At 35.7% G+C, this 24,955-nt stretch overlaps 1 protein-coding gene and 1 long non-coding RNA gene across 39 annotated transcripts in view; one reads left to right on the top strand and one right to left on the bottom strand.

Annotated features, from left to right (window-relative positions):
• The window catches only part of LOC147871641 (ryanodine receptor-like), a 64,389-nt gene extending 51,943 nt beyond the window's left edge, over positions 1 to 12,446 (bottom strand). The window contains exons 1-7 of one of the 4 annotated variants that reach the window (XM_087360565.1): positions 12,311 to 12,446; positions 9,051 to 9,210; positions 8,053 to 8,329; positions 6,870 to 7,067; positions 4,259 to 4,364; positions 3,387 to 3,469; positions 2,117 to 2,305 (exon numbers count right to left, since the gene is read on the bottom strand). In XM_087360565.1, the coding sequence (XP_087216691.1) occupies positions 3,437 to 3,469; positions 4,259 to 4,364; positions 6,870 to 7,067; positions 8,053 to 8,087 (372 nt within the window). In that variant the 5' untranslated portion in view covers positions 8,088 to 8,329; positions 9,051 to 9,210; positions 12,311 to 12,446 and the 3' untranslated portion in view covers positions 2,117 to 2,305; positions 3,387 to 3,436. Of the gene's footprint in view, positions 1 to 2,116; positions 2,306 to 3,386; positions 3,470 to 4,258; positions 4,365 to 6,869; positions 7,068 to 8,052; positions 8,330 to 9,050; positions 9,211 to 10,921; positions 11,083 to 12,295 lie in introns of those variants that run through there. The other 3 variants (XM_087360564.1, XM_087360562.1, XM_087360568.1) reach the window with 3 other exon arrangements.
• LOC147871640 (uncharacterized) overlaps positions 2,193 to 24,955 on the top strand; it is a 96,489-nt gene continuing 73,726 nt past the window's right edge. For 23 of the 35 annotated variants that reach the window (XR_015538576.1, XR_015538588.1, XR_015538586.1 and 20 more), the window contains exons 1-4: positions 20,201 to 20,673; positions 21,475 to 21,599; positions 22,910 to 23,028; positions 24,529 to 24,722. This is a non-coding gene — a long non-coding RNA (uncharacterized LOC147871640). Of the gene's footprint in view, positions 2,326 to 12,376; positions 12,507 to 14,729; positions 14,865 to 15,339; positions 15,471 to 16,014; positions 16,593 to 17,202; positions 20,674 to 21,474; positions 21,600 to 22,909; positions 23,029 to 24,528; positions 24,723 to 24,955 lie in introns of those variants that run through there. The other 12 variants (XR_015538598.1, XR_015538591.1, XR_015538592.1 and 9 more) reach the window with 12 other exon arrangements.

Raw genomic sequence — 24,955 nt, 5'->3', positions numbered from 1 at the left:
AAAGTATACAAAACAATAATCTTGCCTGTTGTTTTGTATGGGTGCGAAACATGGTCTCTCACTCAGAGGGAGGAACACAGATTGCAGGTGTTTGAGAATCGGGTGTTGAGGAGGATATTTGGGCCTAAGAGGGAAGACGATGGGGCGTGGAGAAAACTGCACAATGACGAGCTTAAAAATCTGTACTGCTCCCCCAGTATTGTGAGGGTGATTAAGTCGAGAAGAGTGAGATGGGCGGGACATGTAGCGCGCATGGATGGGACAAGAGGTGTGCACCGGGTACTGGTTGGGAAACCTGAAGGGAAGAGACCGCTGGGGAGACCTAGACGTAGATGGGAGGATAATCTCAGGCGGGATCTATCCGAGATAGGAGTTGAAGGAAACTGGATTTTGTTGGCCCAGGACAGGGTCCGGTGGAGGGCTTTGGTTAATTCGGTGATGAACCTTCGGGTTCGGTAAGCCATCTAGTTAGTTAGTTATAACATTTAATTATTGTGGGCTTCTAACACACTTTCATGCAAATTATGACAATGACTGCCATCTTCATTGCCATGAAAAACTCAAATCTCAGGCACAAATTATTATTATTCTCTATAAAATAAGCCATGTATTGTGTTGTAGGTATAGCATACTTGAAAACATGCATAATCTATGGCAGCAAAATTCACGTGTTCCATTAATGAATTACGTTGCTTTTGTGCACCCATTAGACCATACGTGTCAATGACATTCAGTACTAAAACATGTTTCAAATAAACAAAATATAATTAAAATAATTACTTTTCTAACAATTTAGGTCCCCTTTCTGGACAACGTAACTGCATGGATGCAGGGAGCATTGATAGTATTTTGGAGATTCTTAACATCTCCAACTCCAAACTAAAGCTACTTCCTCAAGACGCTCGCTGATACAGCACAGCCTAGATTTCAGATTCTCATGGTATTAAAGATGTGGAATGCAGTCATCTGGTTATAAAATCATATAGTCTTACAGGGGGTCAGAGGAACATAGCACCTCCACCTTCTGGGCAGAAATGTGTATGAATTCCATCTTTAACAAGTGATATGCTCCCCTGGGACATTATTAATTACTTATAAGACTACACGGTGTCACAACCCAGAAGACTTACATTACAAGTACATCCAACAGTGGAAACCATAAGCAGTTACTTTGTCTTAAAGACGTTACATCACCACAAAAAAAGATCGGATTAAGAACGAACTGCCACGAGAGCTTGAACCCACTTCCCTACTTTCAAAACAGTCAAACCTCGTACACCGTTGTAAAACCCGGATGAAAAAGGACAAAATACATTTGTTTAACAAAGAACAGAAACCTATTATGGTAAATAAGTAACAATTTCATATATGAAATATCACCAAAATTTGAACAGTTCTTATTAAGAGCCAAATAACAATAAAAGATTTGAAAAACAGGAATCAACAAAAGTAAATTCCTTCCAGCTGGTGACGCTTTACTATCACAGCACATGGTTAAGTATGTTCTTTGATTACTGCAGCCTAATAATATTGATTTCAATCACCAATGTCTCCCCACATTCTTCTCATGTACGTCAATTCTTGTTTATCTAGTGATTTGCCTTAAACCAGCGTTACTTACACAAAGCAATAATATCAATGGTTAAACTTTTTTAAAATGCATCAGTCAAATATTATTAATTTATGTTGCGTGCAGTAACTATGTAAATAAAGACAATTTTTTAAAATAAATTTAATTAGTTACAAATAATATTTTTTATATAAAATGACCACATCGGTTCTCTTAACGTCATAAAGCATATAAATTTAAATTTTCAATCTTTCGGCCTATGACCGTGCCATACTGGAAATACGTTTGATATTAAACATGCGACAAAAGGCAGTTCCACGTTCTTCAAATTAAAACATGTCTTTATGTGCTCGTACTGTTCTGAGACATCACATCATCAAAGTAATATAATATAATTTCATTTTGAGTTACAACAAATACTTTTCAATCAGATAATATATGCAGTAAGTGTGAAATTCAGTCAACTGCCTTTGCAAATGCACATGTAATTTAACCACGTTTAATAACCTATTCTTAATTATTTTCAGAAGAACCACGAATACCTACCTCGTTCTAACGTACCATTCATTTGTGCATTTTCCAGTTTGTCGTATGTGACGTTTCGTGAGAGCGAGCCTCTCCTCGGACGTCTGGATGGTTTATGCTTCAGTTTGCTTGCAGAAGGTTCTGGTGATGGTCCATTCATTATAAGTCCATCTGCTTCAACAGCATCTTCTGAATAACCACGCTGGAGGCCTAATAGAAACAGACTTGAAGTAAGCCAAGACTCTCTTAACTACAGGGTTATTACACAAGACCATATGGATAGTTCTGAAGCCACGAGTGCGTCATTAAACTCGTTACAAAGAAACGAAGGTCTTATTAATGAACAATTCAAGTGCTGCAACCTGTATCCTGCACTGGTAACTACTGACAAGTGTGAAGACAGTTTCTTATTCCCAGCAAATCACTCCTTGATTTGTATTTATAAAATGATTTAAATTATGACTTCTCAGCTCTATAAAGAAACAAGTGTTGATGAGATTTCACTCCTTGGTTTTCCTTCTTTGTCACTTTTCACAGACTCAGTTCAATGTAATTTCTCTAGAACAGCATTTTCAGCCCAATGTGGCCATCATCAGGTTCAATTCCCTGCTTTTGCAGTGACTTACTTATCACGTAGACAATTTTTACTAATAAATTGTCAAGATGCAGTCATATGGTCAGCAGCAGGACAACAAACTCTGAATGTAAGAAGAAGTAATAAATTTAATTTCACTCCCTCCAATGTGATAAGAGTTCATTTCAGATATCAAATCATCATGGAAAATGTGGGCATTTCTGTATCGTGAATTGACAGGAAAAGATTAAAAGTTATTCATACAGCTAACTCAGTCTAGAAATAACTTCACAGACCCTGTGTCGAGGCACGAACAGTCAGGTCGTACAACACGACTACAAAACTGAGGGTTCGGGCATAAAGAAACCTGAAATAACTGAAAATAAATGTAAAGTAGTTACGTATATAAAGACAGATTTTTACAAAAACTTTACGTTCAGGTAAATGGGTTCATTCTCAAGAACAGAGCTTTCATTTGACATTCTAAGCTTAAAAATGCAATAAATACACTGTATTTCGTAACAAGGATCACTTTATATACACGTGCGTAGACCACGGGAATTTAAATGTCATACCTAAAACATTAATGGTTTAGTTGTATGCTAGTGGCCAGCTCGAACGCACATAAGCCATAATGCAAGGCCAAGAAAGGTTAATATTTAAATGCTCTCTCTTTCCAGCTTTTATCTCAAATTATTATACACATACAAAAATTACCTTCCTGAAATGATTCATCCCAAGTCCCTGGATCAATCATGATCAGCGACTTAACAACATCCTCCAACAATTTCAGCAAGGGCCTGAAATAACATCGAACATTTTCATTAGTACACGCACAGCTCTTTATAAAGAATTAATCGAATCAAACCATTCCACAAATGCCCAAGTTTATACAATTTATACACAGTAGTCTCTTGTAACTGGTCCCACAAAAACTATCTTTAATCGCCCTGATGACGGAGGCAGTATGACCTCCGAAACGTTGGTTAACATCGACCAGACTACACGGCGCAACATCCCAGAAGACGGAAATCTTTATCTTTAATTGAATTCATTGAATACGTAAATATTCGACTTAGAAGCAATCTGACTGGCCATATGATAGAAACACATCATTTATTAAAATTTTATCATTAATATAAAAATGGGACCCTGTGGAACCAAACGTGCAGTTTAAGAAATATTTTATCCAATTTGTTGCTTTACTACAAACAGGTTTCAACTGTAACTGTGAGAATAAGAACCAATCACATCACAGACTTCAATAAAATCGAATCAGGAAGGTAGCCCGCGGGTTCCCAACCAAGTCATTTTCATTTTCAGTAAAGTGTCCATTAATATAATGCAATTGTAACCAAAATTGGAAAATGCCAACAAATTTTAATAAAACTTCCCAATATCAAAAAAAATGTAATCCTGATTCAGCATTATAAAGTTTTTACGTGCACGTGTGTGTACGTATTTTCTCCTTTTTCACAGAGTACAACAAGTTTAACATTTTCTTAGCAAAACAGAATTCTAATAATATTTTCTATTCTTCTTACAATAATTTAAAAATGTATGTCTGTCATATTCATCTGTGGTCTTACTGATTCTGTTTTTACGTAGCGCAGACTATGGTCCATTGCAGGATCTTCATATAATTCCTTTAACTCTGGACCCAACGGAACGATATATTCATTTTTACAAACCTCCCTGAAAGACAAAATCATTACTTCAGATAATTACCAAACTCAAAATTTAATTAACATATACTACAGTAACTTATGAATATACAATCAAATTAGGCCAAACATATGAACACAAAATTTTTAAGACTCGACACTGACAAAATAAGAATCATATGGAAAAACACAAGACTAGTTTGACACTCACAAAACACATTTACTGAATAAGCAGTCAGTGAATGCCAATTCTGTTCATTCTGAAAGCCCATAGGCATAGTTCAGTTGAAATCCTCACCAGACAAAAATCCCTGCGACTGCTTCCTAAGGGGGGGGGGGGGGCTACCTCAAAAAATCATGCATCAACCCACACTCAGTTCAGGAAATGTAAGTAAAGTTGAAACTGTTCCTGAGGAGATTAAAGGTCATGTGTTGTGGACTACAGCGAGTCCACAGGGCTGAAAGATCTCAGACCGAACATGTGTTCACATGAAGACCACATACATTCCACAAAAAGTGAGCTTTCATTCACGTATCACATGCTCCTGTAACCTAAAAAAATTATGAATACGCTGCGTACAAAACCTGTTGCATGTTTTTTCCCCTGAATACCTTATAATTCAAAGTCATACTTAACTTCTTTTTAAAATATTAGCAAAGTTATGTTTTATAATTATGTGCTGTGCTGATTCCAATTCCTATTTGCACACTTAACACAACGAAATGTCTACAAAGTCAAACTACAGAAGTAAGATTCTACTGCTGTGGGGTCTGTGAATTCTCTTCCATCTTGTGTTCGGAATTTTTGTCGTAAATATCTGAAGAAGATTTGTAGGTCTCAAGTATGTAAAAATTCGTAAGGAGGATAAAGCACCATGTCAGAACTGATATAAAATTTACAGATAAGAATTAAAATTCATTTTAATTACAGCAGAATGGGATTCAATGAATTTAATACAAGCATGCGTAAAAACCTTACGCAACACTTAAAAATGTATAATCTGAATAACGACGAGAAGAATTTGTTTACGTAAACTATTATAAAATACAGTTTAAAATTATAAATTTAATTATGGCACTAATATTGTATAAGTATTACGATGAACAAAGCAGGAATATATTTTATATATATATTTTTTAAATATTTAAATGTTAATTATAGTAATATTTTAATATTTAATAGGAATTTTATTGTGATTAGACTGACAAGATTTAAACAAATATATATTTATCACAATATGACGCAACTTTATCACCTCAGGAAGAACTACTCGCATCGCTGTAGCACGTGATTCCAAGTGAAGCAGATCATAGGAACCCTGTCGCAAGGGCCCTGACATATAATAGTTGATTCTGGTCCACATGGAGACAGAGGGCATGAGCTGCACGATAATTGGACTGGTATCAGAGCGCGGCGTACAAAGTGACAGTGTGGGCATGAAAACCGCAAGACAAAAGCCTCGCAGGAAATTCTATTATATTCCAGTGGTATTAATTAGCCGAAGCAAATATTTCAGAAACACGTACAGTACAATATTTACACTCAGATTCTCTACATAGGAAACTGTAATCCTGTCACCTTTAAAATGAAACTGCAATGAGCTCTCTAGCCAAATAAGACTCTTATTTGCTACAGATTTCTGGGTTACACTGGGTGGACTATTACGTTTTTCCTTGAGGTACAGGTTATAATTTGAAAGGTGATCATCCCATAATCAATTACGCTGCAAGGGGCTTTAGTATTTCATCCATTCTGTTAACTTGCAAGAATATCATCTCCAGTGCATAAGTTCCTTCAACTGCAGTAACGGGCTCTAAAATTAATGACACCAAATTCACTGCTAAATTGTAGGTTGTGAAAGATAATTCGCCGGCTTTCAGATTGTTATTTCTTGACAGACAAATTTAGAAAATGTTTTCTTGGGGTATTTTCAAACTATTAGACTAAACATTTCGTAAAACTAAAAGTAAAGCTAAACTGCTAAGGGGCCATGTTGGTGCTTGGGGGGGGGGGGGGGGGGGGGGGGTGAGAGGAGGTGTAGCTCCCACTCATTCTCAACTCAGGCACTAGACGGAGGCAAGTAGTCAGTGTCACGACCTGGCAGCGCCTTACTCCTGGGGAAACGACCCCTGGTACCCATTGGACAGAAAGCCGGGTGGGACCCACAGATAGTCTCAATGCAGAGTCACTGTCAGGAATTAAATCTTGACCATTCAACCTGTAGTCAGTCACTATACTGACTTTAGCTGCCTGGCTCAAACAGTTTAAATACAAAGAACCAGAGCTAAGATGAGTGTATTGAGATGCAGTGTTGACGAAAGTAATCGTTGGAATGAGAAACATAACCTAAGCTTCATCATATGGTTTCACTGCTGTAGTTAACATCTAGGCATGGTTTTGGAATCATTATATAATCACAGGTTTCCTTTCTCCATGCCATGAAGTCCTTTATCTGTCATAGTATCGAATGTGAACAGAAAGGAAGATTGTGTGTGTATGAATATTTATCGTCTGTCACGAGGTGTTCACAGTTACCTCAGCAATCGTTCCATCTCAATTAATTCCAAAATATCGATGCGTCTGTCTTCTTCTGGAATGTGAAGTGCCAACACGGACACAGCGTCTTCACACAGCATACTCCAACCACGAATGTCTGACAGCTTCAGGGCATGCACTTGCAGAGATTGATTAGGTACTCGTGCCCACTGATGAGGTTTCAAGCATTGGTGGAAACTGCAAAAAATAGAGAAACAATGATTTATTAAAGGGTGCATTTTAATAAGCATGTGGTCGCAAAAGTTCTGGCCGACGGACACATGTAGTTGCAAGTTCTGAAGGAACTGTATAAAAATAAGACCTGAAAGTGACTGATTACATTCATTATTTTGCTTTGGTAAATAATAATGTTTTGCAGACTTTTATGTCAGAATATAGAAAATTAAAATAATTTAATGCATTTAGCAAAGGTGAAAAAAATATTGGATGATGTATCACATTAAGAAGAGCCAGCTGTATATTTGTAGTTACAGAAAATCCTGTCCATCTCCTCAGTATGTATTAAAGTTACAACACACAAAACATATAATAATAATGAAGGAATCTGAAAAATGCCCTACAATCTAGATTATATAAATAAATTATGCAAATGTTGGTGCAAAATTCTGTAATTCTGTAACTAAATTTCTGTCTGCATCACCTTACAGTGCTGACTCATTTTATGACTCTGACGATCAATGCTATTGTAACAAAACTTAATAGTTTGCTTTCAAATTTCATAATTTCAAAGATAAAAAGTATTAGTACCAGTGAACAATGAGGAGTCTTGTGAACGAGGAAATGAATCCCACCTCATATGTTTGTAATGCAGCCAAGATGGCATTACTGGTTGTGGGAAATTAGAGGGTATAAAGGTGGTATGGCTTTTAATTGCATGACAGACATACCAAATTTAGTGATATCACAAAATGAATCTAAAATAATTAGTGGGATGTACACATGTGAACTAAAACGGTGTAATAATAACATAAGACCACCTTTCCTTACAAAAAGAAAAGCATTCCAATGTTTCTAAACTCAAAAGACTATAAACTTAATTATGTATACATAACAGCTCAGTTTTAATTGGAATAAACTTAAATAGTTACTTGTAACATTACGTAAGCCATCGCTATTGCAGAATGTGGCAAGAAAATTAGAACACAGAGGATTATGTTGTCACCTTTCAATAATTCTGTCGTGGTCATCCACAATCATAACAGAAGCCTTGCGGACACTACTCTGATTGAAATCCTTGCTGAAGAAGTGATACTGCGTTGCTACCCAGCCCACGTACACATGAGTTGGGTCCTGTCCAGGGAAGATCCTTACACCATAGAAGTACTCATTGATGAGTCGAATATCTCATTGCCAATAGATTCCGCTCCTGAGACAGCTGGGACAGACATTACCTTTGGACTTCTGTCTGGGATGGAAGGTGGAATAATTTTCAAGTCCGTCTGAAAGCAATTTGTTTACTCATTAATTAATTTATATTTATTACTGAAATGAAATTAGCAGAATATGAAGTAAAGCACAACTGAATAAGAGGGCATAAATGCAACACCGTAGATGGAAGTGTTTTTCTGCTTAGCCTCCAACTGCAGAATGCCAAAAGAATTAGAGACAGTACATGAGAAATTTCTGCACAGAGGAACAAAAGTCTTAAAGTCTGTCATATCAAAATTAAACACTGTCTGTAACAAGCCCTGAAGATGGATAAGGAAGCCATTATTCTTCTTTTTAGAGAAATAAAATCTTGAAATGACTTTTCCATAGCAACATCACCAGAAGCCTCTGTTGACACTCATACTTCTGCTTAACTTGACATGAAACCTGATGTAAATGTGTTGCTCCAACAAACTATCACTAATTTTTCTTCCAAGACGTAACTAAGCCACTGTTTCATCCACAACTGCCTTATTTCCTTCAACAGCAAAAAAAAACACATATCGCTGCTTAGTTATTACTAAGTCGCTACTGAATGTAAAATGTATGCAGGCATTCTGGGAACTTAACTGTCACACCTCTTAAAAGTTAGCCAGTCCTAGTACATTATCAGTTCTTAAGCATTTGGACTTAGAGCTTACTTCCAGTTCCAAAACATAACCTTTTATTAAATAGAAGTCAAATGGATATTTCATGTACCTCTTATTACAACCTTATTGTACAGAAGCTCACCTGCGAGACCCTCACTCGTGGTGTCCGCACATGTAGTCTACTAGTGCGGCCCATGCCAACTGGTTTTCTCTCAGGATTGACATCTCCATCCACAGCTGTTTCTTGAGTTCTTACCTTCTTCAGACGACCATTGCTTGAATCACGTTTACGAGAGAAGAATCTATGATAAAATATATATTTTAAAATAATTCGACAGTTCCAATAACATGTCAATTCTACTTTCAGCTCTTATTTCCTTGACTTTGTCCTTCCTATCGAAAAGCAATGACAAGATTCAGAAATATTGGTGGCCGAGAAATAGACATCCTGAACCGAATAAACTTGTCAATGTTGCTCTCGAAGTACCTGCTACATAGGTCACAGTCAAGACAGGTTATTCTACAAGATGTTCTAACTGTGAGATGTTGCAAAATGTGCGACAGAAAGCAGTAGAGAGACACGGATCGAGGACGAGTCCGGCAGAGACATAGTGAGGCATTCGCTGAGGTTGGCATGCATCCCTTGGTGAGAGTTTTGAAAAAAAAATTCAAAATTTTCGAAAAATCAAAAGACGATGGAAATTGTCTGAAAAGCGCACAAAACCCAAAAATTTTGAAATTTTTGAAAAAAATTTTGAAACTGGAATTTTTCAAATTTTTTAGGTTTTGTGCGCTTTTTCGACAATTTCCAGCGTTTTTTGATTTCTTAATTTTTTTATAGAAAATTTCAAATTTTTAAAATTTTTTCGAAAAATCAAAAAACGCTGGAAATTGTCTCAAAAGCGCACAAAACCCAAAAATTTTGAAATTTTTGGAAAAAATTTTGAAAGTGGAGTTTTTCAAATCTTTTTGGTTTTGTGCGCTATTTGGACATTTTCTAGCGTTTTTAATTTTTTTTAAAAAAATTCGAAAAATCAAAAAACGCTGGAAATTGTCTGAAAAGCGCACAAAACCCAAATTTTTTATATTTTTGAAAAAATTTTGAAAGTGGAATTTTTCAAAAATTTTCGGTTTTGTGCGCTTTTCAGACAATTGTCAGCGTTTTTTGATTTTTCGAAAATTTTGGAAAAATTTCAAAATTTTTTTCAAATTTCACCCCACCTGAAGCCATGCAGGACAAATCGCCGTCGGACTGTGTCTCATGTACTGTGACTCTAACGAACATGGTCTGTGCCTCACACGGTCTTCTATAAGCCGAGGTGCTGGATGCAACACGTAAGGCAGATACCGAAACGGGCATGGCAGGGCACAGGTGATAATTCACTGACGTCTCGCCAGTGAAGCTCACATTCATGCCCAGGGCAGCCTATATGGGATTGGTGGGGGACAAATTTGCATTCGGACTTGTTTTTCCCTGAGTTTTCCAGTTTTTACCTTCAAATATCATTTCACTGACGCTCCATTTTCATTCATGTATCATCTGGGGGTGGCCAATGGACCAGTTAATAGCCACAGTCCCACAGAGAGACAGTCATGTCATTGTACAATATTCCCAGCTATCATATAAACAATGTTTAATGTGAACCAAATTATTTCTCTGAGAATATTTTAAGCATTCTCTTAATGTTTAATAGCACGTTTTAGTAACAATATAACATTTAATTATTGTGGGCTTCTAACACACTTTCATGCAAATTATGACAATGACTGCCATCTTCATTGCCATGAAAAACTCAAATCTCAGGCACAAATTATTATTATTCTCTATAAAATAAGCCATGTATTGTGTTGTAGGTATAGCATACTTGAAAACATGCATAATCTATGGCAGCAAAATTCACGTGTTCCATTAATGAATTACGTTGCTTTTGTGCACCCATTAGACCATACGTGTCAATGACATTCAGTACTAAAACATGTTTCAAATAAACAAAATATAATTACAATAATTACTTTTCTAACAATTTAGGTCTTCTTTCTGGACAATGTAACTGCATGGATGCAGGGAGCATTGATAGTATTTTGGAGATTCTTAACATCTCCAACTCCAAACTAAAGCTTCTTCCTCGAGACGCTCGCTGATACAGCACAGCCTAGATTTCAGATTCTCATGGTATTAAAGATGTGGAACGCAGTCATCTGGTTATAAAATCATATAGTCTTACAGGGGTTCAGAGGAACATAGCACCTCCACCTTCTGAGCAAAAATGTGTATGAATTCCATCTTTAACAAGTGATACGCTCCCCTGGGACATTATTAATTACTTATAAGACTACACGGTGTCACAACCCAGAAGACTTACATTACAAGTACATCCAACAGCGGAAACCGGTCTGTTCAATTCAAACCATAAGCAGTTACTTTGTCTTAAAGACGTTACATCACCACAAAAAAAGATCGGATTAAGAACGAACTGCCACGAGAGCTTGAACCCACTTCCCTACTTTCAAAACAGTCAAACCTCGTACATCGTTGTAAAACCCAGATGAAAAAGGACAAAACACATTTGTTTAACAAAGAACAGAAACCTATTATGGTAAATAAGTAACAATTTTGCATATGAAATATCACAAAAATACATTTTTTGAACAGTTCTTATTAAGAGCCAAATAACAATAAAAGATGTGAAAAACAGGAATCAACAAAAGTAAATTCCTTCCAGCTAGTGAAGCTTTACTATCACAGCACATGGTAAAGTATGTTCTTTGATTACTGCAGCCTAATAATCTTGATTTCAATCACCAATGTCTCCCCACATTCTTCTCATGGTTAAGTCAGTGTACGTCAATTCTTGTAATCTAGTGATTTGCCTTAAACCAGCGTTACTTACACAAAGCAATAATATCAATGGTTAAACTTTTTTAAAATGCATCAGTCAAATATTATTAATTTATGTTGCGTGCAGTAACTATGTAAATAAAGACAATTTTTTAAAATAAATTCAATTAGTTACATATAATATTTTTTATATAAAATGACCACACGAGTTCTCTTAACGTCATAAAGCATATAAATTTAAATTTTTCAATCTTTCGGCATATGACCGTGCCACACTGGAAATACGTTTGATATTAAACATGCGACAAAAGGCAGTTCCACGTTCTTCAAATTAAAACATGTTTTTATGTGCTCGTACTGTTCTGAGACATCACATCATCAAAGTAATATAATATAATTCCATTTTGAGTTACAACAAATACTTTTCAATCAGATAATATATGCAGTAAGTGTGAAATTCAGTCGACTGCCTTTGCAAATGCAAAAGTAATTTAACCACGTTTAATAACCTATTCTTAATTATTTTCAGAAGAACCACGAATACCTACCTCGTTCTAACGTACCATTCATTTGTGCATTTTCCAGTTTGTCGTATGTGACGTTTCGTGAGAGTGAGCCTCTCCTCGGACGTCCCGATGGTTTATGCTTCAGTTTGCTTGAAGAAAGTTCTGGTGATGGTCCATTCATTATAAGTTCATCTGCTTCAACACAGCATCTTCTGAATAACCACGCTGGAGGCCTAATAGAAACAGACTTGAAGTAAGCCAAGACTCTCTTAACTACAGGGTTATTACACAAGACCATATGGCTAGTTCTGAAGCCACGAGTGCGTCATTAAACTCGTTACAAAGAAAGGAAGGTCTTATTAATGGACAAACAGATACCATAAATGGACAAGGCAAGTGCTGCAACCTCCTTTCTGCACTGGTAACTACTAACAAGTGTGAAGACAGTTTCTTATTCCCAACAAATCACTCCTTGATTTGTATTTATAAAATGATTTAATTAATGACTTCTCAGCTCTATAAAAAAACAAGTGTTGATGAGATTTCACTCCTTGGTTTTCCTTCTTTGTCACTTTTCACACACTCAGTTCAATGTAATTTCTCTAGAACAGCATTTTCAGCCCAATGTGGCCATCATCAGGTTCAATTCCCTGCATTGGGGATTATATCCATCAATTAATGTGATTCGTAGTGTATAAATCACATCCTGTATCAGTTATTTCAAAAGGCAGTTTGATTATTAGTCATCAAAATACAACAGAAATGGTCACAGAAGATCTACTGTAAAATGACTTACGAGACATCGCTCTGTAGCTACAGAAACCAAAATTAGGCCATCACCAACTCTCACTTTCTCACCCAAACTTGAAATTAGCTTATTATCAGTATTCATATGCTGACATAACACAATTTGATTCATCAAATGATCTACTAAATCATTACAGCATTTCCTTAGTCTTCATTTGAAACAATTAAGAATAACTCCAGCAGCTACTGTGACATGATATATAACCAAGATACAATAAAATCCTCTCAAACTATCCAAAAGTGTGGAGATGACTTAAGGAAGAACAAGAAGATGTAACTGACTCCTAGGTTGCTTTTATGGTACAGGTATAACATTGTATAAATGTTAAAATATTGAAAAGAACACAACTGGCAAGACTGTACAATGTATATTTCTTCTATGGTAAATACAACTATATTTCTCAATATTTTCCTTATGCTTCCATAATCAGGGCAATGAGTGATCATCAGTTATGGGTCACAACACTTAAACATTTATTTAATTTATAAATTCTATTACCTTTATCATTTGTAACTGAACCCCTTCATCTGTTTGTGGGCCACTGAAACATACACATAAGATATTTTCCTGGAGTAGCTGAGACAGGAATATTTCCAGCTAAATGTCCATAAGCTATGAGTTTCTGAAATGAATAAGTTTGATTTACAAATGTATGTAGCATGAGAATAAAATCTGTACTTTGCAAAACACACAAGTTCAGTAACAAGTTATGTACCTGAAGACAATCTGCTCTGACATGCCAATTCAATGGAAGAAAGTATTTCTCTGCTGTAATGATATTGGCTTCATCATTCTTTGGTAATGGCAAGGCAGATGATGGATTAGGGGCATCCTGACCTGCACCTTTCAGTTCGTTTCGTATCTACAATGTAAGGTTATGACAATTAATCAGGAAAATTAACCAAGATTAGGAGCTACTACAATTAATGAAAACTTGACATAAAGATATCAACTATTCAATCACATGCAATGCAAAACTACTTACAGTATAACCGCCACTTACTGTGTTCAATCAAAGTGTTTTTAAATACATTTTGTTAATATAATTCGAAACAGAACGAGCAACTTCCCAAGCACGTTTCAACTGGGAGTGGTTCGACCACTTTATATCTTGGTCGTTGAGTATCTTCTCTAGAGCCCTCACAATAAACATTTCTTTGGTTTAATAGTCCTTTGCATCGTTACCTAAAAGAATAACAATAACATTCTTCAAATGTAACGTACTAAATAATATCAATCAGTTTACGACGTCATTATTCTAATAAATAAACACAGGCAGCCATTTTGAACGGAACTAACACCGTAGTGAAATTTGAAACTATTGTTCCTTAATTCGGCAAATATTCTCAATATCACACTGACAGAATTTAAGTACTGTAACATGTATGTTTTTCATAATGTGAAAACATATGTCTTAATAACACGCTTTATTATACGGTCAGATTGTCGATTTACTTTCATTACCAACATTCAAGCATGGAAGTTCCTTTCATTTTAACTAATGTTTCAATGCAACTCTTTCACAAACTAAACATTTTCTAGCAGTTATAGACAAAGTGGAATATCTGAAATTCATATAACTCAATATGTTGTCTTGTGATATTTCACTTAATGCGACATTATCCCTAAAATATACATGCCTTCGTTTACCACGTTGGTCACAGTGGATGGTGACTTTACGTACGAAATAAATATTCATTTCGTCAGTGTTAATTCTAATATGATTATACATATCATTGTATAATATATAGTTACGTATAGTATTTAGTACGTATGTACAGGATGAATTACATCTTGTGTGAGGTACACGAAATCTATCCTGGAACTGGAATTTTTTGTAACAGAATTTGCAGTACTACATAAGTTTGCATGTGTTGACAAAATATGTCTAGAATATTACAGTGAAATTTATTGTATTATAGTTTGAATTTAAAACATAGAACGTATTGGTTATTGTAGGTTGTACTGGAGACGTGAACATTGCATAGGTCAGGAACAGAGGTGAAGGAACAGCTTTCACCTTTTCAACTTAAGTTATGCTAGTTGTGGATTATTAGCTTCCCCTCAAAGTTATTATGACAAATTCGAGTGATATGAAACCTTACTTCGAAGCTTTTATGACCAAATTCTGCCTTATGTGAACTGTCTTTCTGTGGGGTTTTATTCTAAATAAATCAAGTTATTTATTTGCTACCTTGTGACTGAATTCCCTACTGACTCATTTAGAATTGTAAACTATGAATAGTACAAATAAATTTGTTTTCCTCAATTTTACAAGAAGCCCAGAGGAGGAAGCTGTGCCAGTTGAGAAAGTTATTGCAACTCCAGAGATAAAATCAACCGAAGAGTCTGGGATTGTCCCAGAAAATGTATCCAAATCAAAGAAGAAGAATGAAGTCAAGGGGGAAGGTAAGTTCTCTTCCTTTAAATTATTTAAATTTGTTCTGTAGCATAAGAATTTAATATTTCGTTACTGCCTCAGGGATTTATATGCTAAGTCTGTAGCAGAAGCTGTGTGACTTCAATATAGAGATAGAATTTTCATTGTGAGTTTATTTGAGTCGCTATTACAAGTACATTGTTTGGTCATGCAAGGTGGCCACTCATTTAAAGTTACAGTGCCATAATTTTATGTTGAAAGTAGAAGATTTCAAGGCTTTAATGACAATTCAGTACTAATGAATAATGAATTGGACAGATGGATGAGGTATGCAAGTCTCAGTTAGGATAATCAGTCTCAGACCAAGATTTGGACCTTGGAACTCCCAAATTTGAAGAACGATTGCTAATCACGGCTGCAATTTTTGTATCCATTATATATGGAATTTAAATAAGAGAGATTTGAAGGAAGTGGTTTTCAAAAGATCAGATATTGTAGTAAACAAAATATCTTTATTTTAGAACTCTGAAACTATTTGGGGAGACAGAATAAACTGCGTTAATTGTGCCCTCATCTTCTGTTAAAATTTATTGTAATTTAAAAGTGCACAAGGACTTATGAAGTATTACCTGGCCTACATTTCATGTTACGAGTTGACACATTTTAGTCTAGAATTTTGTTTGAGAGTAATCTTTCTTCTGGTGTCAGTTTACTTTTATTTCAGTCTACATAAACTCTTGATTGACACATTTCAGAATTTAAAAAAAAATATACAGACTTTTAATTCCATAATTATAATTTCTAATGTCACTTTATAATACAGAACCCTAAAATATGAGGAGAGATGGAGACTTCCAGTTTCTCCAGAACTCTGTCAACTCATCTGGCACGCCACAGTGCTTTCCCCAGAAATGAAAAAAAACACAAGCCTTAACAAGGTGAAAGCCTTCAAACTTCAGTTTAGTTCAGTGTTTTGTACATGAGTTTACTGTTAAAATATATTGTTGTTGGTAACCTTTGGTTTTCAAACTAAAAGATGCCATTGGCTGATGAGCTGAGTCACTTATTCTCTCTGGAAATGAAAAAAAGACAAATGGCTGTCTGGATCAAATCAGGAGCCTCAGTTTCAGTGTCCAGGCTGCCCCCCTGTGGTTTAAACATAGAAATCATTTAACTACTACAAAACTTAGCAAATTAAATTCATAATTGTGTGCAACAACCAAGACTTAGTATATTTTGAATGTAATTTTAAGTCATGTGAAGATATATATTTCTGTTTTTTTGTGATTATGCTGGTATTTTTCTGATGACAGTGTGTTCCTGTTATAAATGTTTTTGATTCATCATATTTTAAACTCTTATTGCCAAGCTGCATATTTTAAAAAAAAACAACTGAGCTGCTTCTTTAAAATTTCATAACGATCACAAGAGACCTTTATGATTTATGAAACAGAACATAGCACACCGAAAAATATATTGTGTGATAGTGCAATTTATTAAACGAAACACACACACATTTTTTTTAAAATGAAATAATAAATAACAGAAAACTAATTTTTGAGCATTAGTCATATAGGAGGCTTACAGAATCTGTCACACTGGTAGGAAAATGGGAGAATACATTGTATAAACTTAATTGTACGTGGACCATCATCTTATCGTTTACAAAGATTATTGATGGTATTAAACTTGTGTGTTACAAACGTTGTACCTTTGAAAGAAATTCTCGTTATTCTTACATGAAAGAATTTTATTTTCCAGTTACTCATCCATAAATCCATTGAGACACTGTGATTACCAGGTTATAGAAATATGCGTAAGAAGACTTTGGTATATGTTACGTAGTCATCGCAGATGTTTAATCGTGTCTCGCCGTAACACCAAGGCAACTCTCCCATTGTGAAAGAAATCACTGACCAGTCATTTGCGCTCCTTTAGTTATCCGATGAGACGGAAATAACTTTGGTGGTTCAGAAGCTTCCGCTGCTCGAGACACCCTCACACATTATCACTGGAAGCCTTTTGTTATATATAGTTCTTATTTCTGTCAAGTAGAATGCTGTTTTCTTACGCATATTGATGGTTATAAGAGTTAATGTAGTGTATTATGTTGTAGACGTCTGGTCATATTACAAAAAGGATAACGTTCACAAATGGTTTATTTTTATGTTGGATACAAGATTTTTTTTTAAAAAATATGTACCTTCAGTTACGCCATGATCGCTTCCATGGACGTCTCGTCAAATTCTTTGTTCATTAATAATTTTATCATTTGGTGTTATAGTCTGAGATTCTGACAGTGTTTTAAGTAAGTGAGAAAATATGGAAATGCCTTCAGTTTTCTCTGTTCTCAGTGGCTTCCTTCACTAAGTTATTTAATATTTTTTTTTGTTTATTTAATGATTCTTTGTCAGTTGTGAAGATTATATTGACAATGTTTAGTGAGAATTGGCAGAATGATTAAGAGGAATGAAATAAGTTTACTTAATTGTATTTGTTACGTGTATTGAAACACCATTCTCTTTTGCAAGGAACTTCCAGTTTTTCTGAAGAACTTACTGCCTTCCTCTCCAGACTGGAATACATTTTCACTAGTGTGCTTTAGGTGTACTCCCAATACACCAGATGAGTTTTCTAATAATACTTTAATTTCGGTGTTAACAAATTATTTCCTTAAAGTAAATTTAATCATAGTATTGAAGTGAGATATATATTTCTTGTAGATATATTGAAGAGGAGATTTTTACTTCCCAAGAATTACAGAACGTCTGCTGGAAGGCTAATAGTATGAGACGTATGAACTACGGACGAAATGTGGGTGAAGATTTGCTTTATCTGGCTTTCTCACTAATTTTTTTTCATTCTTAAGAGTTATTTTATCGTGCGAACAGACGACGGAAGTTTCACCACTTATCGGAATACAAAAATAGAACATTTTGCTGACAGAACTATTCCATTGTGTGTTACAGAATTGAAAGAAAGCAAACTTCAGCAGTTGTAGTAATCAGAATTCTGACAGAGAGTACCTCAGGGCTACTGATGGTCAGGAGGTGATATATCATGGCAGACGAGGCATTTCGACGTATGACGTGGCGAGAGTTACCGATACGAGAAGAACATGGTGAGGCATATTCTCAGTTCCAGTGTCCGCATCGCCCACATCAAACTAAACACAAAAGCAGCATCCAAATGTCTCCGATTAAAGCCCATTAGAAGAGATACAGGTAAGTTGATGCGTACAAACACATACTCATGCATGGATGCATGAGTATGTTCTGTTACTTATTGAAGAATTGAGTTAGCTTCCTCTTGAGTATATGTCATACGGAGACAGATAATATGAAAGGTATGTAGAGAGTTACTATTGGGAACAATAATTTATGTAGGATCAGTTCATGGTACGCCTGCATCATATTTTGTCAGTCAGTTTTGGCATTGGGTTTCATTTAAGGTTCTTATGGTGATGGCTGTCTTCTGGGATATTGCGTGGTAGATATTGATCAAAATATCAGAAGAGTTTACTGCCTCCATAACAAAAGCCCTGTTGAAGGAGGCTCTAAGCCCTTCTGTCAGTTTCTACTCAACTCAGAAGACAGCCATATCAAATTTTGATATTTGCAGAGTTTGGTTCATTTAGGCGTTTCTTTATTCAAGGCCTTGAATTAATATATTTAAGTCCTTAGATTCAGTTTAATAAAACTTTGAAAAAAAATGCCACTTCTGTTATAGGTGTCCTGAAAACTCACAATATTTTCATAAGCTCTGATTTTAAGAAACTCGTCGTTAACCTTTGTCAGACACACATCATGGCTTTTGCAGTAGTATATTGTTAAACCATGAACTGCGTAGCTCAACTCTGACTGGCAGCCTCAAATTATTGACGTTTAAATCCCCTGTTACTATATCGAAAAAGATTGCGTGCGCTACCAGAAGTGTTGTCCGAGCCTAACTGATGCATTCCTAAATTTATGTAGTGAATATGCTATATGTAAAGGAATAACAGTTTTGTGATTGTGATTTCGTTCCATTTCTTGTCTTACCCAAGTTTTCTATTAAACGTGATTTTAATTAATTTGAATAATTTGTAAATATTATAAATGTATTGTGTGTGATGTTTTATTGTAGCTGGTGGGTTGCATTGAGATTTTTGCTGGCCTCGTGTTGCACATAACTGTACTAGTTTTTTTATAGGTTAATTTGATCTGCGTCATTTCATTCATCTTAATGTTGATCCTTTTTCTTTGGAAATACAGCCTTCATCTACGTAATACAACCAATCAGAATCAGGAACTGCAGTTAACTTGAGAATATTAGAAATGGTTACTGAATTTCTAAAAAAAACTGTCATATGTCGTAAGTCTACTTACTAAATTACCAGTTGCTGATGTAAGGAGTTTGTTAGCAAGGGAAAGGTTAATTTTCTACATCAGTAAAATAACTGATGACTTTTTGAGAAGACTTCTTCTCCACAGTTACTGAGTAGAGTTTTAGTTCCATCCAGATGTGTCCAGTACGTAAAAGTGCACATAACTCAAAAAAAAAACACCGTGAAACTGAACACTCATTTTGGCTTAGTGTTATATAAATACCGCATCTAATTCCAAACAATTAAATGGTAAATCCTGTAAGAACTATAATTGTCTTTTAATGTTATTTATTTGATTATTTTCAGCAGAGTCTAGAGCAGAAACCGTCACGAATAAAATATTCAGCAATCCCTTTGCTGCTGATGGCTTTACAATTTGTGGAGTGGTATTTCAGGTAGCATTTCAAACAACAGTGCAATGGAGTGTGCTTCGACGTAGATCTACTTCAGACCCGTGATCGGTAGATGGCAGCAGAGTCTGTTACAGTACGCAAAGAATGATCATCGAATATCCCTCATTCTCCCGCGATCCCGGGATTTGTTCGCTGCTTTTCAGATGTTGCCATCCCTGCGTACGAGATAATGGCGTACGTATTGTGTATCTCTTCTGTCATATATTGCGAGAGCGTGCAAGTTAATGTTATGTTATTTGAGCGTGTGTTGAATTTATGTGTGTCATCTTTCCCTTGTGTGGAGGACGTAAAGTAAGAACTAATTCGATTGCGTTGAAGGTCGGCTTAGTTGGCCAATTGATTATGATGTAGAGTGCCTCTATAGGAAAAATTACGTCTGTGACTTGCTTGTGGAAATGCTGTAGCTGATAATTTATAGTTGTGTAAGAACTTGCTGCAATGAACAAAGTAAAAGTAAGTAGGTAGAGTGACAGGATGCAATAATGGTGATGTGGCACACTTTAAATTCTTAGTGACAAGGTTTCTGGTGTTCATAAGATGCCTCATAAGGCCATTAGGAAGACCTCAGTCCCTCGTGCGTCTAGTTGCTCTCCGAGGATGTGTACAGTAATAATTTTGGTGTGAATGCCTTGTCTGTATCAAAGAGGAGTTTGAGATCAGAGGATTAATATGAACTGTAGTGATCTGATATGAACAGTTACATTATTTAATAAAACTATTAATAAGGTAGTATATTTGCGTCATATTGTGAATTAGGTTGATATTTTAATATTTTTTCCGTCAAATCACAATTTTTAATAAGATAATAAAATATTTAAAATATCATTTCACATTCCGCATCGAATGATCGATTTACAAATTGGAACGTCTCTTACGACATGTTTCGGTTATATTTAACCGTCCTCAGGTATAAATTAGATTGGTAAATCTAAAACTCGAATTACAATCATTTACAATGTTATGCAGTTTATTGAAAATGTTATTATCAGATTACTCTTATATATTAGAACGAAGGTATTGTTTTTTATATGGCGTGGTTCATCTGATGTTCAATATTAGTCGGTGATGAGTTGATAGAGACATGACGTGTCTAGCGGAAGACATCTAGAAGTATTACTGTGTCGGGTCGAGGTTTAATACTGAATAGGATGTGCTGAATGGCAACTGCCTTGTGAACTGTATCTCCCCTCTTTTATGCATATATCGTGGAGTAATATTACCAAGAGATGGCAGACCAAGTTATCTGAATATTAGTGTTTCAGAAGAGCAGTTGTGTGTGTGATGGGGAACCAGCTTAGGTGGAGTTGGAGATGTGAAGAACCAGACAGAATGAAGCACCTGGAATGTTTGTGACTTGGATAAGGAAATGCATTATTCAGGTATGTTAGGGAGTAGAGTTTATTTACATTCCATAGATCCTTATTAGGACTAAACTAAAGGATGTTGTTCATTGATGAACTTGCAGGCACTGTAAAGCAACAGACTGGAGACGCTGATGTTGCAGCTGTAACTAAAGGAATTCAGACATTAAAGATCCCAAATAGGACAGGTTGTGGGACTAAAGGAATGAAAACTGTAGTAGAAACCAACTATTTATAAATTTTTCCTGTAGTGATGTTGCTTGGAACACAATTGAAGGTGTGATAGCGCATGTAATATAAACAAAAGTTTTGTTCTCACTGTAGACAGTTTTCCACTCTAAAATGAAAAAGATGTTTCTATCAGAAAGATTCTGATGTGTTTTTATGTTCAGTAAGACAAATATAATAGGAAGCATACTGGCAGTTTTAGTTATGTAATGTGATATCATCGAAGGCCAAGTTGAAGGAAAGCGAGGACTGGGAAGAAGACTGATACAGCTAACCGACAATCTGAAAGAAGGAAAGAAGATGAAGTTCCAGGAATTAAAACGAGAAGCTGAGAATAGGGAAAACTGGAGAGCTCTTTTTGGGCAGAGCAATGGACCTGTCGTAAGACAGAACACTGAATAATAATAATAATAATAATATAGTAAAAATTTGTGTCATGGTATTAAGCTTTAGTAAGAATCCTTTACATAAGATTGAATGAAAATACACTTGTTCTAGTCACGCACAACAGAATAGTATTGCGTGCCCACTAAGCAGTGTTATAAATTTGTGTGTAACTAATTTAAAATTGAAATTCATTAGTAAACCACTGTCAGCATAAGGAATAGCTTTCTGTTTCTGTCCATGATAATGTCACGGAGGATATTTACTGACAGACTACCGACGTCCATCTTCTGGCATTCGAAAGAACAGCTTCATTATTGCTTTTCAGGTGATGTCATAGTTATCTTTAGTAATCTTCCACCTTGTCCATAAATTTGTTGGCTCTCCGGTCTGTATTCGGTCCGTGGCCTCCTCGATTCTCCTCTTCCATTCGGTCCTCTGTTAGGTCCATCTGTCCGAGGCTTTGATTGAGGTGTAGTAAGTGATCAGTATCTTAATTTGTAAGTATTCCTTTGAGATGGCCTCCGACATGTGTCTAGCAAATCTCGTGTGAGCTGCTTTTAGTCATATTTCTTAATATCCACTTCAGTATTATATCTCATTCTTGTTCTAACCAGGAAGTCTAAGTAATTACCTAGTTGGTGGGCGTGTGCTAGCATTAACAGAGTGACTGTGACTGGTTGTGCTTCAACTGGATATTTCTTGTTATGTTCCAGACAGGCGTTGTTACATCAATGGACAACATTGTTCCTTTTAAGTACCTGCAGTTGCCACAGACAGAGCAAGACAATACAATGGCCTTCCAACTAAGTATTCAACTATTTTCAATTGCCAGGTAATACACAGAATCTGTTACATGCAATATTGTATTCATATTGAATCAATATATATTCATACGAAACAATCTCTACCAAAACGTACACGGAAGAAACTACTGCTGAGCAGACGGACCGAGCTTTAACACGACTTGTGTTCATGGTTCATCAATTTGATGCGTGCTCAAGGTTCTACTAGAAGGACGGTAGATTTATCACCTCCCTAAGCACTGCAGCTTACCTTATTTGATAGAGGAGTCTCAATGAGCTGACCTCTTGCTTCTAAGCAAGCCTCGCTCTTCTTCTATGGCTGTCCGGTCCATATTCCGTCCATGGCCTCCTCAATCCTCCTCTTTCATTTGGTCCTATCCTCTGTTAGGTCCGTCTGTCCGAGGCTTTGATTGAGGTTTAAAATCATCTTCCTTTTTAAAGTGCAACCCCCAACCTGGAGGACCTGAGTACCTGTCTTAGTCTGACCTCTCCCCCCTCGACCAATCTGGGTAGGGAGGCCCTACCAGCAGCTATGCTACCGCCAACATACCAAGCAAGCCTTGCGCCTTCTAAAATTATTTCTTCACATGTGATGGAGTTGCTATCTTGAAATATTAGCAGTCTCCCTTGGAATATTGCTAGTTTTTGCAAAGAACGCAAAGTACCATCTGCACAACAGACAGAACATCGCAGTCTCAAAATTTGGATGTAAGAATTTAAGAATTTGAGTAACATAATTTTGTGAGACAACAAAAACAGTCTCATGTCTTGGTAAATAGCGATACATAAAATACCAAAGGTGTTTCACACGACGTTAAGAAGAATAATGTAGTTGAATGCGTGTGTCGAGATAACGGACGACACTGCATTCAGCGTTAAAAATTGTATAAATATTTATAATTCAGGCTCTGAATATCCAGGTGTGCATTCTAAGCAATAAATTTGAGACAAATAATTACAAATATAATATAAATAGATTATGGATGGATACCAGGTAATATGACACTGTTGTGAGACAGTGGTGATGATGGAAGCCTGTTTGTCCTGTATACAAGGTGTATACTGTCCTGAAAAATGTAATAGAAGCTAGTTGGTTAAATTTGTGGCTCAATTCACAATCATCACAGCTATGCAATTCTTAGAGCATTGTTACATAAAATAAGACAAGCCTTTACAATTTCCAATTGCCTCTGGAATGTGAGTTTACCCACACTCCAAGACACTTCATATTACAAAGTCAGAAAATGTCAGTGGCCTGAAGCATATTTTACTTTGTATCCATATGCAAATTTTTATTTTCATTACGAAAATTCTGATATTGTGCTCAGGAAGGCGGTTGATCGATAACTTTGAAATTAAATGTTTGTGTTGGAAATTTAATTTTAAAATAATTTTTTAACTTAACTGTACTTTTCCAGATCAAATAATAAGTCACAAAATGGTTTGAAATGATCTCAGTTCTTATTTTCTTGAATAAAGAATATTTATAAATTTAAAATGTATTTTGTTGTTCATTGATGAAATCGCAGGCACCGTAAGGCAACAGACTGGAGACGCTGATGTTGCAGCTGTAACTAAAGGAATTGAGACATTAAAGATCCCAAATAGGACAGGTTGTGGGACTAAAGGAAGAAAAACTGGACTTGTCAACGCTTCGGAACAAAATTGCCATTCATTATGATGTGGAATTTAAACCTTCACCATTTCCAAAGAGGCTTTTGAGGTGTGTATAGCCCCATTATATTTTGCATACGATATGTACAGGTAAACTTTGTATGATTTTTTTATGGGATAAAGAATAATAAATATGTTAACATTAGTTTCAAAATGGTTTTATTTGGTTTTACAATAATTCACTCTGATTTGCATTTTTTGGTAACTGGTAAGATTTTAATTGTAAATATTTCAGTGTACTGTTGTCTTTTTCAATTATTTTACCCACAAATCTAAGAACTA

The sequence above is a fragment of the Zootermopsis nevadensis genome, unplaced genomic scaffold (assembly GCF_977971745.1).
Source record: "Zootermopsis nevadensis isolate Lab colony 2312 unplaced genomic scaffold, Znev_1.0 Znev_ptg000045l, whole genome shotgun sequence".
Lineage (NCBI taxonomy): Eukaryota > Metazoa > Arthropoda > Insecta > Blattodea > Termopsidae > Zootermopsis > Zootermopsis nevadensis.
The sequence above is the reverse complement of the archived record's forward strand: the minus strand, read 5'-3'. Positions and strand labels throughout refer to the sequence as shown.